The 20,981-nt window shown below is 41.3% G+C and overlaps 1 protein-coding gene and 1 long non-coding RNA gene across 5 annotated transcripts in view; one reads left to right on the forward strand and one right to left on the reverse strand.

Annotated features, from left to right (window-relative positions):
- Window positions 1–272: 272 nt before the first annotated feature.
- LOC138759385 (uncharacterized) overlaps window positions 273–20,981 on the reverse strand; it is a 38,539-nt gene continuing 17,830 nt past the window's right edge. The window contains exons 2-3 of one of the 3 annotated variants that reach the window (XR_011354812.1): window positions 20,801–20,931; window positions 273–377 (exon numbers count right to left, since the gene is read on the reverse strand). This is a non-coding gene — a long non-coding RNA (uncharacterized lncRNA). Of the gene's footprint in view, window positions 378–19,451; window positions 19,599–20,719; window positions 20,932–20,981 lie in introns of those variants that run through there. The other 2 variants (XR_011354810.1, XR_011354811.1) reach the window with 2 other exon arrangements.
- aspscr1 (ASPSCR1 tether for SLC2A4, UBX domain containing) overlaps window positions 8,345–20,981 on the forward strand; it is a 223,055-nt gene continuing 210,418 nt past the window's right edge. For both annotated transcript variants that reach the window (XM_069929671.1, XM_069929670.1), the window contains exons 1-3: window positions 8,345–8,452; window positions 12,925–12,980; window positions 14,672–14,786. In XM_069929671.1, the coding sequence (XP_069785772.1) occupies window positions 8,360–8,452; window positions 12,925–12,980; window positions 14,672–14,786 (264 nt within the window). In that variant the 5' untranslated portion in view covers window positions 8,345–8,359. The remainder of the gene's footprint in view (window positions 8,453–12,924; window positions 12,981–14,671; window positions 14,787–20,981) is intronic.

Consider the following 20,981-nt stretch of genomic DNA (forward strand, 5'->3'; position numbering starts at 1 on the left):
CAATACATCACGGGCAAAACTCTCCCTACCATTGAGAAGATCTACGTGAACGCTATTGGAGAGCAACAGCAATCACCAAGGATCCACATTACCCTGGAATGCTCTGTTCTTGCTGTTGCCATCAAGAAAGAGATATAAGTGCCACAAGATGTACCACCAACTTCAGGAAAAGTTGCTACTCCTCCACCATCGGACTCCAAACAACAAACTGAGAGACTAATTTAAAGACTCTTACATTTCATAGTATTTATTACAGAATATTTATTTTCTGAATTGCACAGTCAGCTTATTTGCACAACCTTCTTGTTTACATTTCTCTTGTATCTTTTCTTGAGAACAGTTTCTTGCTCTACGAATAAGTAGAAATTCTGCCTCGCCTGCAGGAAAAAGAATCTTAGGGTTGTATGTGATGTCATGTATGTGCTCTGACAATAAATCTGAACTTTGAAACAAACAAGCAAAATTAACTGATCAGAGACTTCGAATATGTTCTCCACATGTTCACATGGGTTTCCTCTGGATGCACTGGTTTCCTCCCATATTCCGAAGATGTGGTAGTTAATTGGTCACATGGATGTATTTGGGTGGTGCAGGCTTGTCGGCCAGAAGGGCCTGTTACCGTGCTGTATCTCTACACAAAAGTGTAGTAAATCAATAAATACCAAAATCATCAAATGACTGTATGTGACAAGTCGTCTGATTGGCATGGTTTGCATGATCAATTGGATATCCAATCATGTCTTTTATTTTCCATTTATTGACACCTTGAGGTGTGACATATGTTTCAAAGGAAATTTGTTTCTGTCTCTTGGTTGTTCCTGCATCAGATTAAAGCATTCTTCAGATCAATGACAGATTCATCAAGAGCACTTTCCCATTAAGGACTCGTGCAATTCATTTAATGTGTCAACAAAGAATGTTTGTACTTCCTGGACTTAATTTGATTGCTTTAATCATTATCAGACAGACCATAGGACCTAGGCTGAGAGCTGAGTTAACCTTGAACAAACAACAAAATAGCTTCATAATGTAAACACTGAAGTTCTCTGGCATCTTACAAATCCCTGTCCTAAGTAACATCGCCAACCTCCACTTCTTCAGTCATATCAAAATGATCAGATCAGATTCTATTTATTGTCATGTAATAAAACAGGATTATAAATAAAATACCATTGACTCCTTTAAACTGTCTGTTTAAAGCCTGTAGGAAGCCATCAGCAATAGGACTGGCGGTAGGACCCCGCGAGGGAATGCTGTGCACTGATAAAGTGCTAGTGTGTGTACCTAGTGCTAATCCTGACCACCACAGGGGGTAGACTCAAAATGGAAGGGTCCACAAGGTTTTGTGTGTGTGTGTGTGTGTGTGTGTGTGTGTGTGTGTGTGTGTGTGTGTGTGTGTGTGTGTGTGTGTGTGTGTGTGTGTGTGTGTGTGTGTGCGCTTTAGCTAATAAATATAGTTGTTTTAAAATAACCCAGGTTTCTTTATTAGAATAAAAGAAACATCAAAAGCTGTGCCTGGGCTCCCCGCTCGCCCAGGTCCACACCAGTGGCAGAGCTGCAGTGACCACATTTCAAAAGGCCTCATTGACTGCAAAGTGCTTTGGGGAGCAGGATGATACATGCTCACGTTACTTCTTCCAAAACATTCACAGGGGGCGGGGGGGGGGGGGGGGGGGAGGATTGATGTTATGAGAGTTTGTACAAATTTCTGTGATGGTCTGCATGACAGAAAGTACACAGACAACAACACAGCCTCCCAGAACTTCCTGCCCTCCATCACAGAAAGGTTAGATGACAGCAAGCAGTAGAGTCTGGATCAGCCACTTCCTTACAAGCCAGGTTGTACTGGGTGCTGGAGGACCAGGTGGGCCTGGAACTGCTGGAAGTGGATACAGAATGCTTCGAGTGGAAGCATGTCAGAATCTGCAAAGGCAAGCCATATTCCACTCAGTGTGTATCACAAAGTTCTATCCAAGGGGAACGATAAGAATTGGCTGGAGTGGATCAACACTCAGAGAGCTACAGGATCGGCTGGAGTGAATCGAAGGAACTGCACATAATAACTTGAAATGTGGCCAAAGTTTTACAGAGCTGCTAATGAGGAAAATTAAGCATAGCACTTAAATTGTTGGAGTACAAAGATAATTCAGAGGCCTGGATTACTGATCCGTGGCATCAGTAACATTTAAATTCATTTCATAATCTGGATTTTGTAAAAAAATAGTAATTAGTAATAATGAGATCATCAGACTGTGTGAAAATCCCATTTGTCTCACAGAAGATAATCTGCCATTCTTTTATTTGCATATGTTTTCAGATCCAGCTTCACGGGTGGCTTAGACAATCCCAATGAAAAGGACTTGTAAGCAAGCCACTCAGAATGAAGTGATGAGCAATAAATGCTGGCCTTGACAATTTTCATGTCGTGATACACATTCGTGACAAAACCGGATCCTGAATAATGTGAATGAAAAAACCTCAAGGCCAATGTGTATGTTTGCCACACCTTCTCTTTTTAGGCCTCAAAATGCTCTGTTATGGAAACTGCCACACAAGGTCATCGTAAACAGCCCACCTACCAGCACTGTCAGCCACCTACTGGTCCCATTAGGAAGGAACCTTCATTTATAACATTGACCTCACCAGGGCAACCCAAGAATCCCCAAACATGGGAGTGGAAGCCTCTAAAGGACAAAGACATTTGATATCAAGTTAAGTCTGGGTTTCAAAATAAAATACATTTCTTATTTTAAATTAGTTGTGTTAAAATTTAAAAAAAACATAAAGTCTTGACATAAATACAGAGAGTGCTGAAAGTATTGGGGGAGAAGGGAAGGGGAAGAGAGAGTGAGTGAGAGAGAAAGACAAATAAGTTTTTTACACAGCCATTGCATTCCTGGAACGCAGTCTGTGTAAAAAGATTGGAACGGGAATAAAGAACTCACTCCCATTCTGACATGTTACTTCCTTGACCCCTAATTATTTTTATGGATTGCCTGCATAGACTGAAGTGCAAGTGATCTGTGAACAACAAGCTAATGAATAGGACACCCAATCTCCTTAAGCACCTCACTTCAGGTATTCTGTCTAAACTCATGGTGTGATGTGGACATTTGGAGTTTTGGTCATTCCTGTGTGAACAGCCACTTGCAGAAGGTAGGGAGACACTTCAGAATGGAAAAATCCTGCAAGTTCTATGTGTAAAACATAAAAGAATGAGAATCTGTTCCTGCTCCAGGTCAATGAATTCTCATCAACAATAATACCATGTTGTAGTTTCACAGTTAAGTCCATTCATGTTGATAACTTGAATATTTTTCATTGAAACCATTCAGGAAAAGTAACATTTGATAGCCAACCATTTTATAAATTGAATGATGTGGACACTAATGAAGTTTCATAGTAATTTTTTCTTACAACATCCAATTAACACACTTAACAAGATAATAAAGAAAATATCAACTGTCATCTGACAAGATCCCTGCTAGTGATAATAGGCTTGATGATGCAATGTGGATATCAACATAATTATTTGCTGAAGTGCTCTCAAGGATGTTTATCCTCTTCCAAGTATTCAGAGGATGTGTTTTGTACAGTGCCAAACTTGGCCAGTGGGAGGAAATTGTGAGGCCAAGCAGTTCAGAAGGAGAAACCTAAAGGCAGACTATTATTTGCATGGAGAATGATTGCAGATGAATGAAATACAAAAGGAGACACACAAGAGATTGCGGATCCTGAAACCTGGAGCAAACAATCAGCTGGAGGATCTCAGTGGGTCAAGTAGCACCTGTGGAAGAAAAATGATGGTTGACATTTCAGGCTGGACCTTTCCTCAGGACTGAGATTGTAGGTGAGGGATAGCTGCTGTAACGTAGACAGATTGGGAAGGTTGGGTGAATCAGGAAGGGTAGGATGACAGACATGCGAGAGAGCTGGAGTCGACCATCTGGTCCGTCGAGCCTGCTCCACCATTCAATAAGATCATGGCTGATCTGGCTGTGAACTCCACTCCATCTACCTGCCTTTCCCCCATCACCCTTAATTCCCCAACTATGCAAAAATCTAACTATATCTTAAATATATTTAATGAGGCTGCCTCTACACCTTTCTTGGACAGAGAATTCCACAGACTCACTACTCTCAGGGAAAAGCATTTCCTCCTCATCTCCATCCTAAATTTACTCCCCCAAATCTTGGGGTTATGCCTCCTAGTTCTAGTCTCTCCTGTCCCATCTTATGTATCCCTTTCATAATTTTATGTGTTTCTGAATTCCAATGAGGAACTCATGATTTCTTCCTCAGATGGATGGACACAGAGAGATGATTGGCACGTTCCGGACAAAGGGAGAAGAGAGGCAAGAGAAACAAGAAGGTGGGAAGTGGGGGGGGGGGGGGGTGGGCTCAAAGAGACATCTAGAGACAAAGACTGTCAGTGTTAGAATCTGGTAGAATCAGAATTTATTGCCATGAACATGTCACAAAATTTATTGCTTTGCGGCAGCATTACAGGTGAACATATTGCTATGAATTACATTAAAAAATAATAAATTAGTGCAAAAGAAGAGAAATGGGGTCGGGTCTGGTCCATAAATCTGATGACAGAGCAGAAAAAGCTGTTTTTGTAATGTTGGGTGTTCGTCTTCAGACTCCTGAGCCTCCTTCCTGATGGTAGTAGAGTGAAAAGGGCAAGGCCTGGGAGGTGTGGATCCTTGAGAATAGAGGATGCTTTCTTAAGACACTACCTCTTGTGGATGACCTTGGACTGAAGACTAATGCCCGTGATGGAACATAGAACATTACAGGAGAGTACAGGCCCTTCGGCTCTCGATGTTGTGCTGTCCCATATATTCCTTAAAAAATGTACTAAACCCTCCCTACCCTGTAACCCTCTATTTTTTTGCCATCCATGTGCCTGTCTAAGAGTCTCTTAAATGCCCCTAATGTTTCAGCCTCCACCATCATCCTTGGCAAGGCATTCCAGGCACCCACAACTCTCTGTGTAAATACTTACCCCGATATCTCCCCTAAACTTCCCTCCCTTCACTTTGTACACATGTCCTCTGGTGTTTGCTTTTCCTACCTTGGGATATAGGCTCTGGTTGTCCACCCTATCTATGCCTCTTATAATCTTGTAGACCTCTATTAAGTCTCCTCTCATCCTTCTACACTCCAGCTCTGCTAACCTTTCCTCATAAGCCATTTTCCAATCCAGGCAACATCTTGATAAATCTCCTCTGCAGCCTCTCCATAGCTTCTACATCCTTCCTATAATGAGGTGACCAGACTGAACACAATACTCAAAGTGTGGTCTTACCAAAGATTTGTAGAGTTGCAACATGACCTCTCTACTCCTGAACTCAATCCCCTTATTAATGAAGCCCAGTATCCCATAGGCCTTCTAAACTATCCTATCAACTTGTATGGTGATCTTGAGGGATGTATGGATTAGGCCCCAAGATTCCTCTGTTCCTTCACACTGTTAAGTAACCAATCATTGACCCATGTACCCAGCCTTCTAGTTTGACCTTACAAAATGCATCACCTCACACTTATCCGGATTGAAATTCATCTTCCACTTTTCAACCCAACTCTGTATCCTGTCTATTTCCTTTCTATGACAACCTTCAGCATCATCCACAACTCTTCCAACTTTCATATCATCCACAAACATACTGACCTATCTTTCTGGTTCTTCATTGGTCATTTATGAAGATTACAAAGAGCAGGGGTTCCAGGACAGATTTCTGTGGAACTCCACTAGTCACTGACCTCCAAGCAGAATACTTTCCTGGCTGAGTTCATAACTCCACAGTCTTTTGCTGTCCTGTGCATTGGCATCTACATACTGGACGGTGATCCAATCAGTGGGAATACTCTCCATTGTACACCAGTAGAAATTTGCATTCAAGGTGATAATAGTGGTATAATGAGAGTTGATAAAGAATTTTCGGAGGAACACAGCAGGTCAGACAGCATCATGGGGAGAAATACCCAACATTTTGGGTTTGCACCTCGATAAGATACTGGACTACAGGGAAAGGGTACAGATATTACATTCCTGAGAAGGTGGCTGAAAGATGATAGGACAGAAGGTGTGATAAGTGGAGGGACAGTCAGAGGGAGAGACCATTTGGAAGGGGTTGGTGGGGAATGAAAAAGTTACAAAGAGGGGGAAAGGTACACGAGTAGGTGAAGAAGAGATGGAACCAGATGGGGTGGGTTATGCTAAATTTCTAAAATCAATGTTCATGTCTAATTTTAAGGCTGCCCAGGAGGAATATGACATGTTGTTCCTCAAGTTTACATCTGGCCTCATATTGACAATGGATGAGGCCAAGAACAGATATGTTGTTGTAGGTATTAAAATAGTTGGCTACAGAAAGTTCAAGTTTTGACCCACAGACAGTCAGATCTGGTCACCTAATCTGCATTTGGTCTTATTGCACCTCACTAGTCTTTGAAGTACAGTGCAAAGTCCATCCATTAAAAGCTACAATGAACATTATGTTTAGTGCACAATAATTCCAGGAAATAAAAACACTGGGACAGCATCAAGCACTCTTCAAGACATTCTTTGACCTCACAAAAGGTTGTGACTCTGTCAATAAAAAAGGTTTGTGGATCATCAGTCACAAATCTGGCTGCCGTGAGAAATTTATCTTCATTCTGTGCCTGTTTCATGATGAAATGAAAGTCAAGCAAGTTACAATTATAACTAATAGACCTACCTCTGAGACAATTCTGGTACAGACTAGAGTGAAGCAAGGAAGTATCATTACTGCATACCTCTTCTCAATTTTCATTATTGAAACTTTAGACTTGGTTTCTAGCCAGAGTAGATCCAATCCACAGGATGAATGGGAAATCAAAATTCAGAATTATTATCAGAGTACATGCATGGCATCAAATACAACCCTGAGATTCTTTCTCTGTGGACCAGGCAGAATTTCTGATTAATGTTAGTGCAAAAATAAAAAAAAACTGTACTCAAGAAAAGATAAGTACACAAAAGAGAGAAATGTTAGCAAGAAGGAAGTGCAAAAAACATGTGCAATTCAGAAAATAAACATTCAGTAATAAATAACATGAAAAGTAAGAGTCCTCAAATGAGTCTCTTAATGAGTTTGTTGTTGAGGACTCTGATGGTGGAGGGGGAGCAATTGTTCCTGAATCAGATGGTACAAGTCTTGTGGCATCTATACCTCTCCCTGATGGCAGCAGCAAGAACAGAGCACATCCTATGATGTGGATCCTTGGTGATTGCAAATCTTCAACCCTTTTTTTCCATGATCAAGGTCCAGGCAATTCCAGGAGGCAAGCTGCAGTACATAGATGATATTTGAACATGAACATTTGGAGGCTCAGCTCTGTGTCCTGTTGACATAAGTAAAATATGAAAGTCTGCATGCACTGTGTTTGAAGTAAAAACACAATGCTGGAGAAACTCAGTGGGTCAAACAGGGCACTTTATGTAGCAAATATAAAGATACACAACCAACGCTTTGGGCTTGCGCCCTTCATCAAGATGTGAGCAAAATGTAGACACCTCTATCAAGCCCAAGATCTCCAGGTTCAAGAAGAATTGTTATCTATCAGCTATTTGGCTTTTGAGTCTTCCCATACTACCTAACACTAAGCATAAATAGCAAGATCCATAACCAACATTCCAGGCTTGAGCCTTTCATCAAGTTATGAACAAAATGTAGGCAGGTGCCTGAATAAAATGGTCCATTTTGGTTGGGTGCCTGTCTACATTTTGCTCATACCTTGATGAAGGGCTGAAACATTGGTTATGTATCTTTATCTTTGCTATATAACATACGCTGTTTGACCTGCTGAGTTTCTCCAGCATTGGGTTTTGACTGTCCTTGTTGACATTTTGTTCAAAGTATATGAGAATGGATCTGCTATGAATCAATATGTCAAGGGTTCTTCACCAGTCCAACCTTGGTAATTAAGCACATCCCTAACAAAGAAGCTGTACACCCCTCAGACACATGCATACTCATTGGACCTTGATGGGCTAGTTACTCCTGGGTTCAAGTAATAGAAAAATAAAACACATCAAATATCGACTGGCTGCTCCAGTGTGGTTTTATTTTGCATTAACCGCCGGATTGAGTCTGTTGCTTTGATTGGTTGCAGTGGGGAAATAGTGCACTGATCCCCTATCGATATGATTGGCTGTTCCGAAACAGAAGTTGGATGGTCGCACATGCGTATCTGCCCCGGTGCCGGCTCCCGAGCGCATGCCCTGGACGGGTCCCGTCGCGTCCAGGGTGCGTGCGCACCACAAACTGACACGCCATTTGCTGTGCGAATAAAGTTGCGTTTGAACAAGCAGGCTTACGTCACTGCAATGGCGGCGAGCGGGGTGATTACGGTGACGGTGCTGGCTCCGAACGGGCGACGGCAGCAAGTGAGGGTGATGGCTGGTGCCCCGTTGCTGCAGGTGAGTCGAGAAGAAGGAGGTCCGGCCTCTGGCCCTGACACCCACGAGTTGTGCGGCCGGCTGATGGAGCAGGGGCCGTGCCCCTCACACATGGGGGCAGCACTGTCAGTGTGGGGATGCTTTCCTGTCAGGTTTACTGTCATGAACATGTCATAACATGCGTTGTTTTGCAGCAGGTGTATTGTGCAAGAATTAGTAAATTGCAATTTTTAAATACAGATTTAAAAGTAAGGAATTGTCCAAAGGTTCATTGACCATTCAGAAATCTGATGACAGGGGAAGAAGCTGTTTTTATACTGGGTGTTGGTCTTCAGACTCCTGTATCTCCTTCCTAATGGTAGCATTGTGAAGAGGGAGGGCATGGCCTTGGTGATGTGGGTCCTTGAGGATAGAGGGTGCTTTCTTGAGGCACTGCCTTTTAAAGATCTCATTAGTGGAGTGAGGACTGATGCCCTTGATGGTGCTCGCTGAATTTAAAATCCTCTGCAGCCTGTTCCGTCCTGATCATTGGCACCTCCACACTTGACAGTGATGCAGTCAGTCAGAGTGTTCTTCACAGTACACCTGTAGAAATTTGCAAGAGTCTTTAGTAGCATTACCAAATCTCCTCAAATTCCCATGAAATATAGTTGCCAATGAGCTGCCTTCATAGTTGCATTGATATGGAGGCCCAGGATAGATCTTCAAAGATGTTAACTTGCAGAAATCTGATGTTTCTTGCCCTCTCCACTGCTGATCACTGATGAGAGTTGTTATCGAGTCCACGCTGCTGAAGATCCAGCTGTGCTGGGTGGGTCACGTCTCCAGAATGGAGGACCATTGCTTTCCCAAGATCGTGTTATCTGGCGAGCTCTCCACTGGCCACCGTGACAGAGGTGCACCAAAGAAGAGGTACAAGGACTGCCTAAAGAAATCTCTGGGTGCCTGCCACATTGACCACCGCCAGTAGGCTGATATCGCCTCAAACTGTGCATCTTGGCGCCTCACAGTTCGGCGGGCAGCTACCTCCTTTGAAGAAGACCGCAGAGCCCACCTCACTGACAAAAGACAAAGGAGGAAAAACCCAACACCCAACCCCAACCAACCAATTTTCCCCTGCAACTGCTGCAACCGTGTCTGCCTGTCCCGCATCGGACTTGTCAGCCACAAACAAGCCTGCAGCTGACGTGGACATTTACCCCCCCTCCATAAATCTTCATCTGCGAAGCCAAGCCAAAGAGAAGAAGAGTGTGCAGATGCATGGAAATTCCTGCTGTAACCTCACAAGTATACATGATCTATATATAAGGGTAGATAAATGTTCACAATAGCAAGTAGTTTAAACATGATGCTTCAATAGTGAAGATGGATCTTTTTGGTGTTCCTGGTTTAGTTTATGGTTAAAGAAGTATGGAGAGGTTGAAAAGCTGTTGGAATGAAAAAAAAACTGAACCTGGAGCTTCGCAATAATTCATCATTGAGTTGCATATCTTGTTTGGGTGTGTCATAGGTAGCCATATAACTATATACACACTTTTAAATGACCAATTTAATAGACTAATAGTTCTCAACCTTTTCCCCACTCACATACAATCTTAAGTAATCCCTTAATAACCACAGAGCATCTGTGGCATCGTATGCCATAAGTAAGTGGTTACTTAAAGTGGTATGTGATCTAGATGGCTGGAGTTCAATATATGGTAAATAGATTTTCCAGCTGTGTTATTTTGGGTAGTAACTTCTTGTGAAGTACAACTAATTTGCACAGTGATCACCATAGACAGGATTAGTCTGATACCTCTTGGTATTACCTGAGGATAAGTTTCTGTGAATGTCAAAATGTACATTAAAAAATTTAAAGTAAATGGGCAGTGTTTTTGTTGTATAGCTCTCAGATTTTTGTCTAATATTTATCATTCTTTTAAAATTTGCATTTGACAGGCTCAGTAGTATTTTGTGAACAACTTTAAACTGTATTAGTGAATGTTTTGCACATAGAGAAGAAGAGTTTACCAGTCGCAGAATTTTATTCCAATTTTCATTGGAAATATGAAGGTTGAGTTCTCTTTCCCAATCATTTTTAAACTTTTCAAAAGTCCCAGAATTTATTTTTGTAATTATATTATATAATTTAGATATCACACCTTTTGGAGGGAATTTTGAATATAGTATAATCCTCTAAAACAGTCGTAGTCTCCCGATTGGGAAAAGAGGGTAAAGTCGAAACTAAGAAACTCCTAATCTGCAAATATCGAAAGAAATGAGATCGAGGTAAATCATATTTCATGGATAATTGTTCAAATGACATGAAAGAGTTATCCAAGAATAAATCCGAAAAGCATGTTATACCTTTAACTTTCCAGAGTAAATAAGCTTGATCAATTAGAGAGGGATGAAAAAGGAAATTTAGTACAATAGGAGTTTCCAAGATAAAATGACTTAGGCCAAAAAATCTCCGGAATTGAAACCATATACGTAGTGTTCATAGAGCTCATATGTCTAAAGATAAACTCCATCGCTTTTATTCTCATATCGATCCTATATGTGATAAATGTCAATTGGAAATAGCTTCCCTTACACATATGTTTTGGTCCTGTCCCTCTTTACAGAATTATTGGAAGGAAATTTTTTCCATTATATCTACTGTTTTGAATATTGATTTACAACCACATCCCATTACTGCAATTTTTGGATTACCTATGATAGATTTGACTTATTTATCTCTTCCTGCGGATCGTATGATTGCTTTTCTTACACTAATGGCTAGAAGATCTATACTATTGAATTGGAAAGAGGTTAATCCTCCCACTGTTTTCCAATGGTTTACCCAAACTATACCATGTTTAAATTTAGAGAAAATTAGAAACTCTGTCTATGAATCCCCTTCTAAGTTTGAGTTAACCTGGTGACCATTTATTCAATATTTTCATTTGTGGTGAGTTGATCTGGCTCTGTTTTCTTTCTATGATTATGTATGATAATTGGGCTGTAAGATGAGATCGGAGTGATCGGCGTGGTTTAGCTATATCTGTAGGTTTTTTTAAAAGTTTTTTTTAAATTCAGATTTGTTTTTTCTTTTTTGGGGTTTTTTTTTTCTCTTTTTTCATATATTGTTATTAATTATATCTTTTTTTTAGAGATAGTTCACACCCTAAACTGATCTAAAATTTTTTTTTATGATATATTTTTATTCTGTAATATTATTGTTTAATATCTCTGTATTAATTCATTACTTACTATGTATTTTTTATATCTCTTTGAACTGTATGTGTTTATAAATTATAATAATAATAAAAAGATTGAAAAAGAAAAGTAGTATTTTGTGGAGGAATATTTATATTGTGAAGAAATGTTTTCAGGGTTCAACCCTGACAACATGTATTTTTTTTACACCATTCTTTCCACTTGAGGATGTAGTTTCTATCTGAATCCTTAAATAGTTTGTTCATAGGACCCCTTGACTTTAATGAAATTCTCGTCTGGAATTCAAATCCACATCACAGTTTGGGAGAGAAGACAGTGCTACTATGGACTGAATCTGATGCCTCTAAGAATGAATTAATTACTCTTGTACCCAATCCTGCAGTTTGTTATACAGTACTTTAGATAATTTAATCTGTTGGATTAAATGTTCCAAAAAGATGCAAAGTTTAAATCTGTCCTCAAATCCACCACGTGTGTTGGAGATTGACAAAATCTGTTTTTTGTTGGCTAACATCTACTTGTCAAAACTGAACCAATATAAAACATTTCAGCACCTCCAAATGGACCTTAGTTTCCTATAGTTAATTAACTTTTAAAGTGTAATCACTTTGTAGGACCTAGTATGATGGAAGTACATCAAGATTACATTCCTATTTAGTATAAAATTAGTGTTTGACTAAAAATATGGAAAGGATTACAATTTCAAGATTTCTGAATATACTTCATGCTGTCATTTATTTGGATCAGTTTGAAACACATGTTGATGAAGATGCGCCTTAAATGCTCTCAGTGGAGAAATAAAATCTCTAGAATAATATTGTTCTGGATTGGATATTTTAATGCAATGCTTGTTAGTGTTTCTCTAATTTCTGGTTGGAGGGGAGGGAAAAGAACTTCCTTCTTAAAATGGACAATCTAGACTTTCCAAAGGAAAAGCAAAAAGCAATTAAGAAAATCCAGAATTATAACGTGTTCTGTTAATGTAAGATAATTATTGGAATTGCTATTGAATTGTTATGCTTGTAGTATCTGTTACATCTGGCTTGGCAAAAATCCATGGAATTTTTGTTGTCATCTTGAGACTTGTGATTTGGCTAAGTTTAAACCATGATGGATATTTAGCATCTCTTGTATAATAGCAGTCTGTTTCCTTGATCAAAGTAAATTCCTAAAAAGGCAATGTTTCTTAATTTTTAATTGAAATGGATAAGATTTGTTTATTTATTTATTATTGACAAATTATCTTTCCAAAGTTAAATGCAATTTATTGTTTTATTTTTGTGTTTTAGGTTTTAGAGGAGGTGTGTAGAAAGCAAAATTTGGATCCTGAGGAATATGGTCTCAAGTAAGAATCTTGTTTAAATAGTCTGTTTTTGTTTAAAGCCTTTCACTTCAATGTTGAGAGCAGCAATCTGTTATAGGTGGCTAGATATTTGTTCTGTGATGCTTTGTGTTTAAAATATTTAAACTCGTGAGATTCCCAATACTTGAGGTTCTCAGGTCAACAGTGTTTTGTAACAATTAAATTAATTAACCTCGAGATCAAGCTGATTTTAAGTGACATTAAATATTTTCATATAAATAATGTCCCGCATCGGACTTGTCAGCCACAAACGAGCCTGCAGCTGACGTGGACTTTTTACCCCCTCCATAAATCTTCGTCCGCGAAGCCAAGCCAAAGATGTTTATGCACTGAGTGCTTTATTTCAGGTTGTCTATTAAATATCAGTGGACAATTGAAATATTGCATTTAGAGTGCAACTATTTCACAAATGTTTTGGAATTGCTGGGAGCTGTGCTACAGTGGTTCTGCAAGGAGGATATATATAAAAAAAATAGTGTCCAGACCCTCAACTAGTTGCAGATGCAAAGCGATATAATTTACAACACACAGTAATACAATGAAATGGTATGCTTTAGTGAACTCTATCCTGTCATTTCTTTACAGCTACTTGGAGCTATGACCTGGATTTGGCGAACATATGCGAACCTCACCAACTGCTGATAAAATGCAGTTTCAGTCTCCATCACTTGAGACCTTTATTACTTCATGATGAGGTCTTTTGGGCATGGAGGTTCTGACAAGGATTGGTTCACCATTGTTTTTGTGCCAAAATAATTTGTTTACTTGGTATAATGTCTTCAAAAAATATTATCCATGTGCAAATCCTCAAAAGATTTCTTGTATCTGTTCAATAGAGTGAAAACCAATGCTGGAGAAACTATACTATATAAAGGACACTGTTTGACCTGCTGAGTTTCTTCAGCATTGTGTTTTTACTTCAACCACGGTGTCTGCAGACTTGCATGTTTTACTATCTGTTCAATATGCGTTCTTAGTTGAATGGTTAAACTTTTTTTCCAGTTCTGAGGCATTCTGTTATGTTTTATTACACAGTGCAGAAATAAGATGTTCAGCACATTTCGACTATGCCGTTGCTTATGTAGATATGAGCCTCCTTTTATTAATTTATGGTCTTACTGCACATTTCTCCTTTCTACTGTATTTATCCAGCTTCACTTTTAATGTTGCTCGCCTCAGACTTTTGTTTCTTGTGGTAGAGATCTCTTTCTTGTGGCATATTCTTTTGAATTCCATTGGTTATCTTGTGATAAAACTGACATCTTAACTTTGGCTGTTATCCCTGTGCTCTGAATTCGTACTTCTTTGTTGCTATGCCTGTTGTCCATGCTGGCCTTTGTCTAACTACCTCTCTCACCCTATTTTCCAGTTTGAATTCTGTATTTCTGATGCTGAGATATTGGTTCTTTGGTTATTTTTTTGTGTTCTTTACCACTTTTCTGTTAGCGAAGCACATATGATGTAAAGGTGCACGTTGTTAAATTCAACCAAAAACAGCTGCATATGGCTAGAAGTTTTAAAAAGCAGTTAACTTCTGTGAAGGTAGTCTCAAGAAAAGTTATGGATGTAATGTTAACATTTTCACATCACCTACGGTATCTGACCTACATATTACAAGTGTTCACAGTTTTTTTTGGGGAGAACATTTTGAAGATTTTTTTTTTTGATTATAGGTTCCAGAGGACAGTTTTGGATTTGAGTCAGCAGTGGAGATTTGCCAATGTACCTAACAATGCGAAACTGGAGGTGGTTGCAGCTACACGTCAACGTGTTGGAATAGAGAGCAAGGTAGGGTTGCTAGTTTTGGTTACTGAATCAAAAAAAACAATTTTTATGCTGGGACTGGCAGGTTTAATTGAAACTATTGTTAGACTCTCAAAAGGTATCTATAACAGGAGAAAGACAGTAAATGTTCAATTTGATATCTTGTTAACCTTTCTGATCTGTTTTTAAACAGACGTGCAGTATGGTAACAGGCTATTCTGGCCCACGAGCCCATGCCCTCCCCCCTCCCCCCCCCCCCCCCCCCGCCCCCCAACCAAATACACCAATTAACCTACAATTCCTGTATGTTTTTGAAGGGTGGGAGGAAACTGGAGCAACTGGAGGAAACTCTCACTGGGAAAACGTACAGACTCCTTACGGACAAATTTAAACCTAGGTTGATGATGCAATGAGAGTTATTGAGTTGAAAAACAACTTTTCTTCACAGATTCGGCCTTCTCAAGAGGTCAATTTGTTTGGAAGCCATGTTAAATTGTTTGAAGTTTACCAACAAAATATGCTAAAAGCAGGTGATGTTCAAGTATAGTTTCCCAGTACAGGAACTTCTTTGTGAGATGGAGAAGTTGAAGGGAGGATGAACAAGTTTGTGAAGAATGAGGCATCACTGCCATGAAAGAATTACATGGAAATACAGGGGATTTAATTTTTCACAGCTCTTTGTGTCCAATGAAAAGTAACCACAGAAATATAGGAAAGAGCATTTATGGTTATTACCATATCAGTGATGGTGTTAGATGCTAGATGGTGGACATTGTCCAAAACCAGATGAATTCTACAGCTGAAGCATAATCCCCCTTGCTTGATGATATTGCCTTGTTTTATATTCACAGCTTTAAAAGAAAATGATTGCGTACAATGGCCAGAAACTGCTGTGGAACAGTTTGGTGTCATTTTCCTTTTTGAAGTTGCTTTTCCAGGCAATTTTTTTCCTCCCATCACTTTGGTGACATTGGAACACTTACTGTAGTGATTTTTAAGGAGTTCAACAAATATTACAAGTAGCAGCAGCTTGGTACCAATAGCTACCAACATTCCTGATGTGATCCCCTTGTACTAATGTCACATTTGGCCTTTTTATACTGGATTAAAAAAAAAATGAATATAAAGGCAGATATTCTCCACCTTCACATTGCTGCACCTACCTTTTTAAAAACACCAACGGCAGATGCTGGATGTGGACTCACATTGCTTCATAAAGGCCCAGCTGCTTGGGGCCAGGCTGATGATGTCATCAGCCAGCGACCCAGAAGCCACTACCAGGGCTCCTCTAGTGATTGGTGCTGAGGTTAGGGCTCCCTCCTTTCACCTGGAAATGACCTCTTCCCGTTCCCCCTCCTTCAAGCTAGTCTAGAAGGAGGCAGACAAGGGTGTGGCAGGGTGAGCCTCTTTTTGTTTAAATGCAGGATCAATGGCCATCTTCATTACCCATAATCCCCCATGCAGCTGGCACTACTTTGCATTCCACAGTGGTGCTAGCTGCAAGGAGGATTATGGATGACGAAGATACCGTAGCAGCCTGTGAACTGAGTTGTAACCTGGCTCACAAAATGGCCAGCAAAACACAGAGATTGTGAGGGGTCCCGCAGGGACCAAAGGCTGTTATCTCGCATGTTCCCCCACATGGCAGGAAACAGCAGGCAACAGCGGGAACGCCAGCCAGTCAGAGACCAGCGCTACAATTATACCACTCCTGCCTATAACACCAATGCTAAGCTGGGCCCAGCACTAAAGTCAGTGAACAGCACTACTATATGAACTTGTGGCACCCGCACTGTGCCTCTATGATTTACTGGCGACCAATTTAAGTGGACTTTTACTGTCACGGCAGTGGCACAATCGCTCCTTGGACCTGACTTCCAGTGCACTTGCTAGTAGATTTAAAAGAGCGGAGTTTGGTGCAGGCCAGAACTTTTCAGATGATGCCCCTGGGGGAAGCCAAGCAACCGGCTCCAATCTTGACTCCATCACACTGTCTATCAATGTCTACACGCATCCTGGCGGAGTTCCCCGCAATCTTGGCACCACCATTCTCACTGAGAATTCCTCCGCATCCTAACTGAGGGATCCATGCCAGGGTGTGCCACCTTCCCCTCCCCCCCCAAAAAAAAATGCCCTTGCCAAAGAGGAATTTAAGAAAATGGAGGACTTGGGGATGGTGTGGCAGTCGGATAACCCCTAGGCCTCCTCCCTGCACATGATTCTGAAGGAAGCAGAAGGCTGTGTGGTGATTACTGACACCACACTGGTCAGCTACCCTGTGCCCCATATCCACGACTTTACTTCCAACTTGCAAGGTGTTTTCAAAGGTTGATTTAATCAGGGGTTATCATTAAATCCCAGTTAATCCCCAAGGACATGCCCAAGACCGTCATAATTACCCACTTCGGCCTGTTTGAATTTAAGAGGATGCCATTTGGACTTAAGAACGCTGCTCAGACTTTTCAGCGGCTGATGGATGCAGTGAGTCAGGGCCTCCCATTCATGTTCATCTACTTGGACCATATTGCCAGTTGCAATCACAGGCCACCTCGGACAGGTGCTTGAGCTGACCATTAACCCTACCACGTATCAGTTCGTGTGGGACACAATTGATTTCCTGGGGCACGTTATTGATAGGCATGGGGCGTAATTACTGCCCGAGAGGGTGGAGGCCATTTGATGGTTCACGAAACCTTGCACCATGAAGCAGCTGCAGGATTTTGCCAGTATGATTAACTCTAACATCAGTTCATACCGGCAGCAGTTCAGATCATGTGCCCTCTTTTTCATGTTCACGGCGGGGGTAAAATAAAGATGTTGCCTGGGACAGGAGGGCTCGGAGGCATTCCAGAAGGCTAAGGACACCATGGCTTATACCACCCTTCCGGTTCACCCCAGGCTGGAGGTGCCAACTGCCCTCACGGTGGACACCTCCAGCCTCAGCAGTCAGAGGAGTCCATGAATAGCTAATCGATGGGCAGTGGAAGCCTTTGGCCTTTAGCAGGCACCTCTGGCCACACAAAATTAAATATAATGCCTTTGACTGGGAGCTATTGACGCTATACTTGGTGGTCAGGTAGATAATTCAAGGTTACCAATCACTAACATTTGCCTTCTGCAAAGTGCCTGATCTGTGGTTGGCCAGTCAGCAGAGGCACCTTTCCTATGTGTCCAAATTCACCATGGACATCCAAAGTGGTGGGCGATACACTCTCCTGTCCCACCATCAAATCCATCCACGCCCTATCCCAGGGCATAGACTATTCAGCCCTAGTAAGGGCACAACATGACAAACCTGAGATCCTGGTGTACAGGATTGCACTTTCTGGGTTGCAGCTGGAGGATGTCATCATTGCCACTGGCAACCAGATGCTTCTCTGTGATGTCTCCACTGGCAAACCCCCCCCATCGGAACAGCAGCATGGAGATGGAAGGTCTTCGATGCGGTGTAAAGCCTGATGCATCCAGCCATCAGAACTATGGTAAAGATGGTGGCCAGCAGGTTTGTTTGGCATGGGCTCCGCAAACAGGTCAGTCAGTGGGCCAAGAACTACATGTTCTCCCAGGCGTCTAAGGTGCAAACTCACACTAAAGCACCTCCTTAGACTTTTGAGCCAGCATAGCGTAAGTTAACCACAACGACATCATGGGGCCGCTATTGGTTTCCCTTGGGATGAGATAACTACTCACTATGGTTGACGAGGTGCCGTGAGGTAATCCCGATGGTCAGCACGACTACAGAGACCTGTGCCAGGGCACTAATCAACGTGGATGTCCAGTTTTGGAGTCCTGGAACATCTCACCTCTGACAGGGGAGCACAGTTTACCTTGGCTCTGGGTGGCACGAGTCATGCTGTTGGGAACCCAACTCCCCCATACCATGGAATATCACTCACAGGCAATGGGTTGGTGGAGCAGTTCCACAGACATTTAAAAACAGCTCTGATGGCCAAGCTCAAGGGGCCCAACTGGACAGATGAACTGCTTTGGGTCCTTCTGGGGATGTACACTATGCTGAAGGAGGACTTTAATGCAGAAATGGTGTATGGCACACCCTTGGTAATCCCAGGGGAGTTCTTGGCCACTGCCAAGGATCCAGAAACCCCCATGGTTGCACTGAAACAACTGAGGGAAAGACTGGATACCCAAGCCCCTTCACAGCCAACCCAAATCTTTTGTCCCCAAGGACTTACACACCTGTGAATGTTTTTCTGTGAAGGGGAGCGCATTGGTCTCCCCTCCAATGGCCATATGAGGGGCTGTACAGAGTCATCCGGCCTAATGAGTTGACATGTGCATTGGACATGTTGCCAGCAAAGAGGAAATGTTTACCCTCAACCACCTGAAACCAGCCCACATAGACATTGGCCAGCCAGTCGAGACTCAGCACTGGGACGCTGAGGTAGGCCTCCCAAAGCAGCAGCAGACTCTCTGATCGCTGGTTCTGTGGGGTGGGGTGGGGTGGGGTGAATAGTTGTGACCTGGCTTACAATCTGGCCGGTAAACATAGCGATCCCGAGGGCCCCACAGGGACCATCGGCTGTTATCCCATGTGACCTCCCACACAGCGGGCAACAGCCAGTAGGAGGCTGGTGTTGCAATGACGTCACTCCTGTCTTGGTGCATAAATGTTGAGTAAAGTCCAAAATTCATTAAAAATCTTACAATTCAATTTAAGAATATGTCCTGCATTCATTTCCATTGATTGTAATTCAAAAGCAAAATTTTTAAGTATCAAAATTGCTACTCCCTTAGCTTTGGAGTTAAATGAAGAAGAAAAAATATGTCCAACCCAGTCCCTTTTCAATTTCATACTTTTTCATTCAAATGTGTCTCCTGTAAAAAAGCAATATCAATCTTCATCTTTTTGATATATGCTAAAACTCACTTACGCTTGATTGGGTTGTTTAATCCCTGAACATTAAAAGTAGCAAATTTCAAATTTGACATATCTAATACAATTACTAAATACCAAAAATAGTCACAAAATTAATAATAACAAAGAGAGAAATTTTTTTTTTATATGGGACCCTCCAAATAAAAATAATATTCATTAATAAGAAAAAAGAAAAACAAAAACAACAAAAAAAACTACCAAAAGGTAGTAACTTCCCTAAAAAAACTGGGTGTGGATTACCCACTAGTGACTGATGACTAACAAAGAAGTTCGTGCAATCCCCTCCTCCCCAGCCAGCCAATCAAAAATATTAACATATTACAAAAAAAATCAGCCTTGAGAATCCAGTCCAGATGGTGAACTCATTTCAAGTGCAGAATCAATGTAATCTAATGGTTTCCTCCTCAGTATCCATCATTGCAGGAGACCGTCTTAAACTAATATCATTCAATCTACCTGATATCTGGGAATAGTGGATACAACAAAGGCTGGAGACCAGATAACGCCCCAGCTGTAGTACAGAGAGCCTGTGCTCCAGAACTAGCTATGTCTCTAGCCAAACTCGTGCAATAGTTGCATCAGCATCAATATACCAATGAGGAAAATTGCTCAGGTATGTCTTCTGCACAGATATGATGGACAGGATGAATACAAACTAACAATTTTTTAAAAATTATTTACATCATGGTAGAGGCTGATTCCAGCCACTTAAACCCATGCTGCCAAATTATACCTAATTAACCTGCAATCCTGTACATTTTGGAGGATGGGAAGAAACCAGAGCACCCAGGGAAAACCCATGCAGATGTGGGGAGAATGTACAAACTCCTCACAGACAGCGCCGGATTCAAACATGGGTTGTTGGTGTTGTAATAGCACTGTGCTAACTGTGCCACCCCAATTCAACCTTAATCCACCTGCTTTCAGTATCAGCAAAGTGATTTTAAAAGTGCTATCAAGCAGCACTTGTGAATAACTGTTTCCAGGTCAAATCAAAATGACCATTCAGTTCCCGGTCTCATTGCAACCTTGGGTCCAAGCATGCATCAGAAAGCTGCCCTTTACATCAAAGCATTATTTGACAAGTGTGGCATCCAGGATAAAACTGAAATCGAGAGATATCAATGGTCAATCTTCTCACCATAAGGAAGCTTCTCTTGCACCAATAACCACCATTTTCATCAAATGATCAGAAGTGGGATGTTTCTTGATGGTGGTGCAAAGCTCAGTCAGTTCAATTTGCAACCCCTCGGTACATGAAGCAGCCTGTGTCTGCATGAGGTAAGACATAGACAATATTCAGTCATGGACACCACAGAAAT

This window comes from Narcine bancroftii, chromosome 3, assembly GCF_036971445.1.
Source record: "Narcine bancroftii isolate sNarBan1 chromosome 3, sNarBan1.hap1, whole genome shotgun sequence".
In the NCBI taxonomy this organism is placed as follows: Eukaryota; Metazoa; Chordata; class Chondrichthyes; order Torpediniformes; family Narcinidae; genus Narcine; species Narcine bancroftii.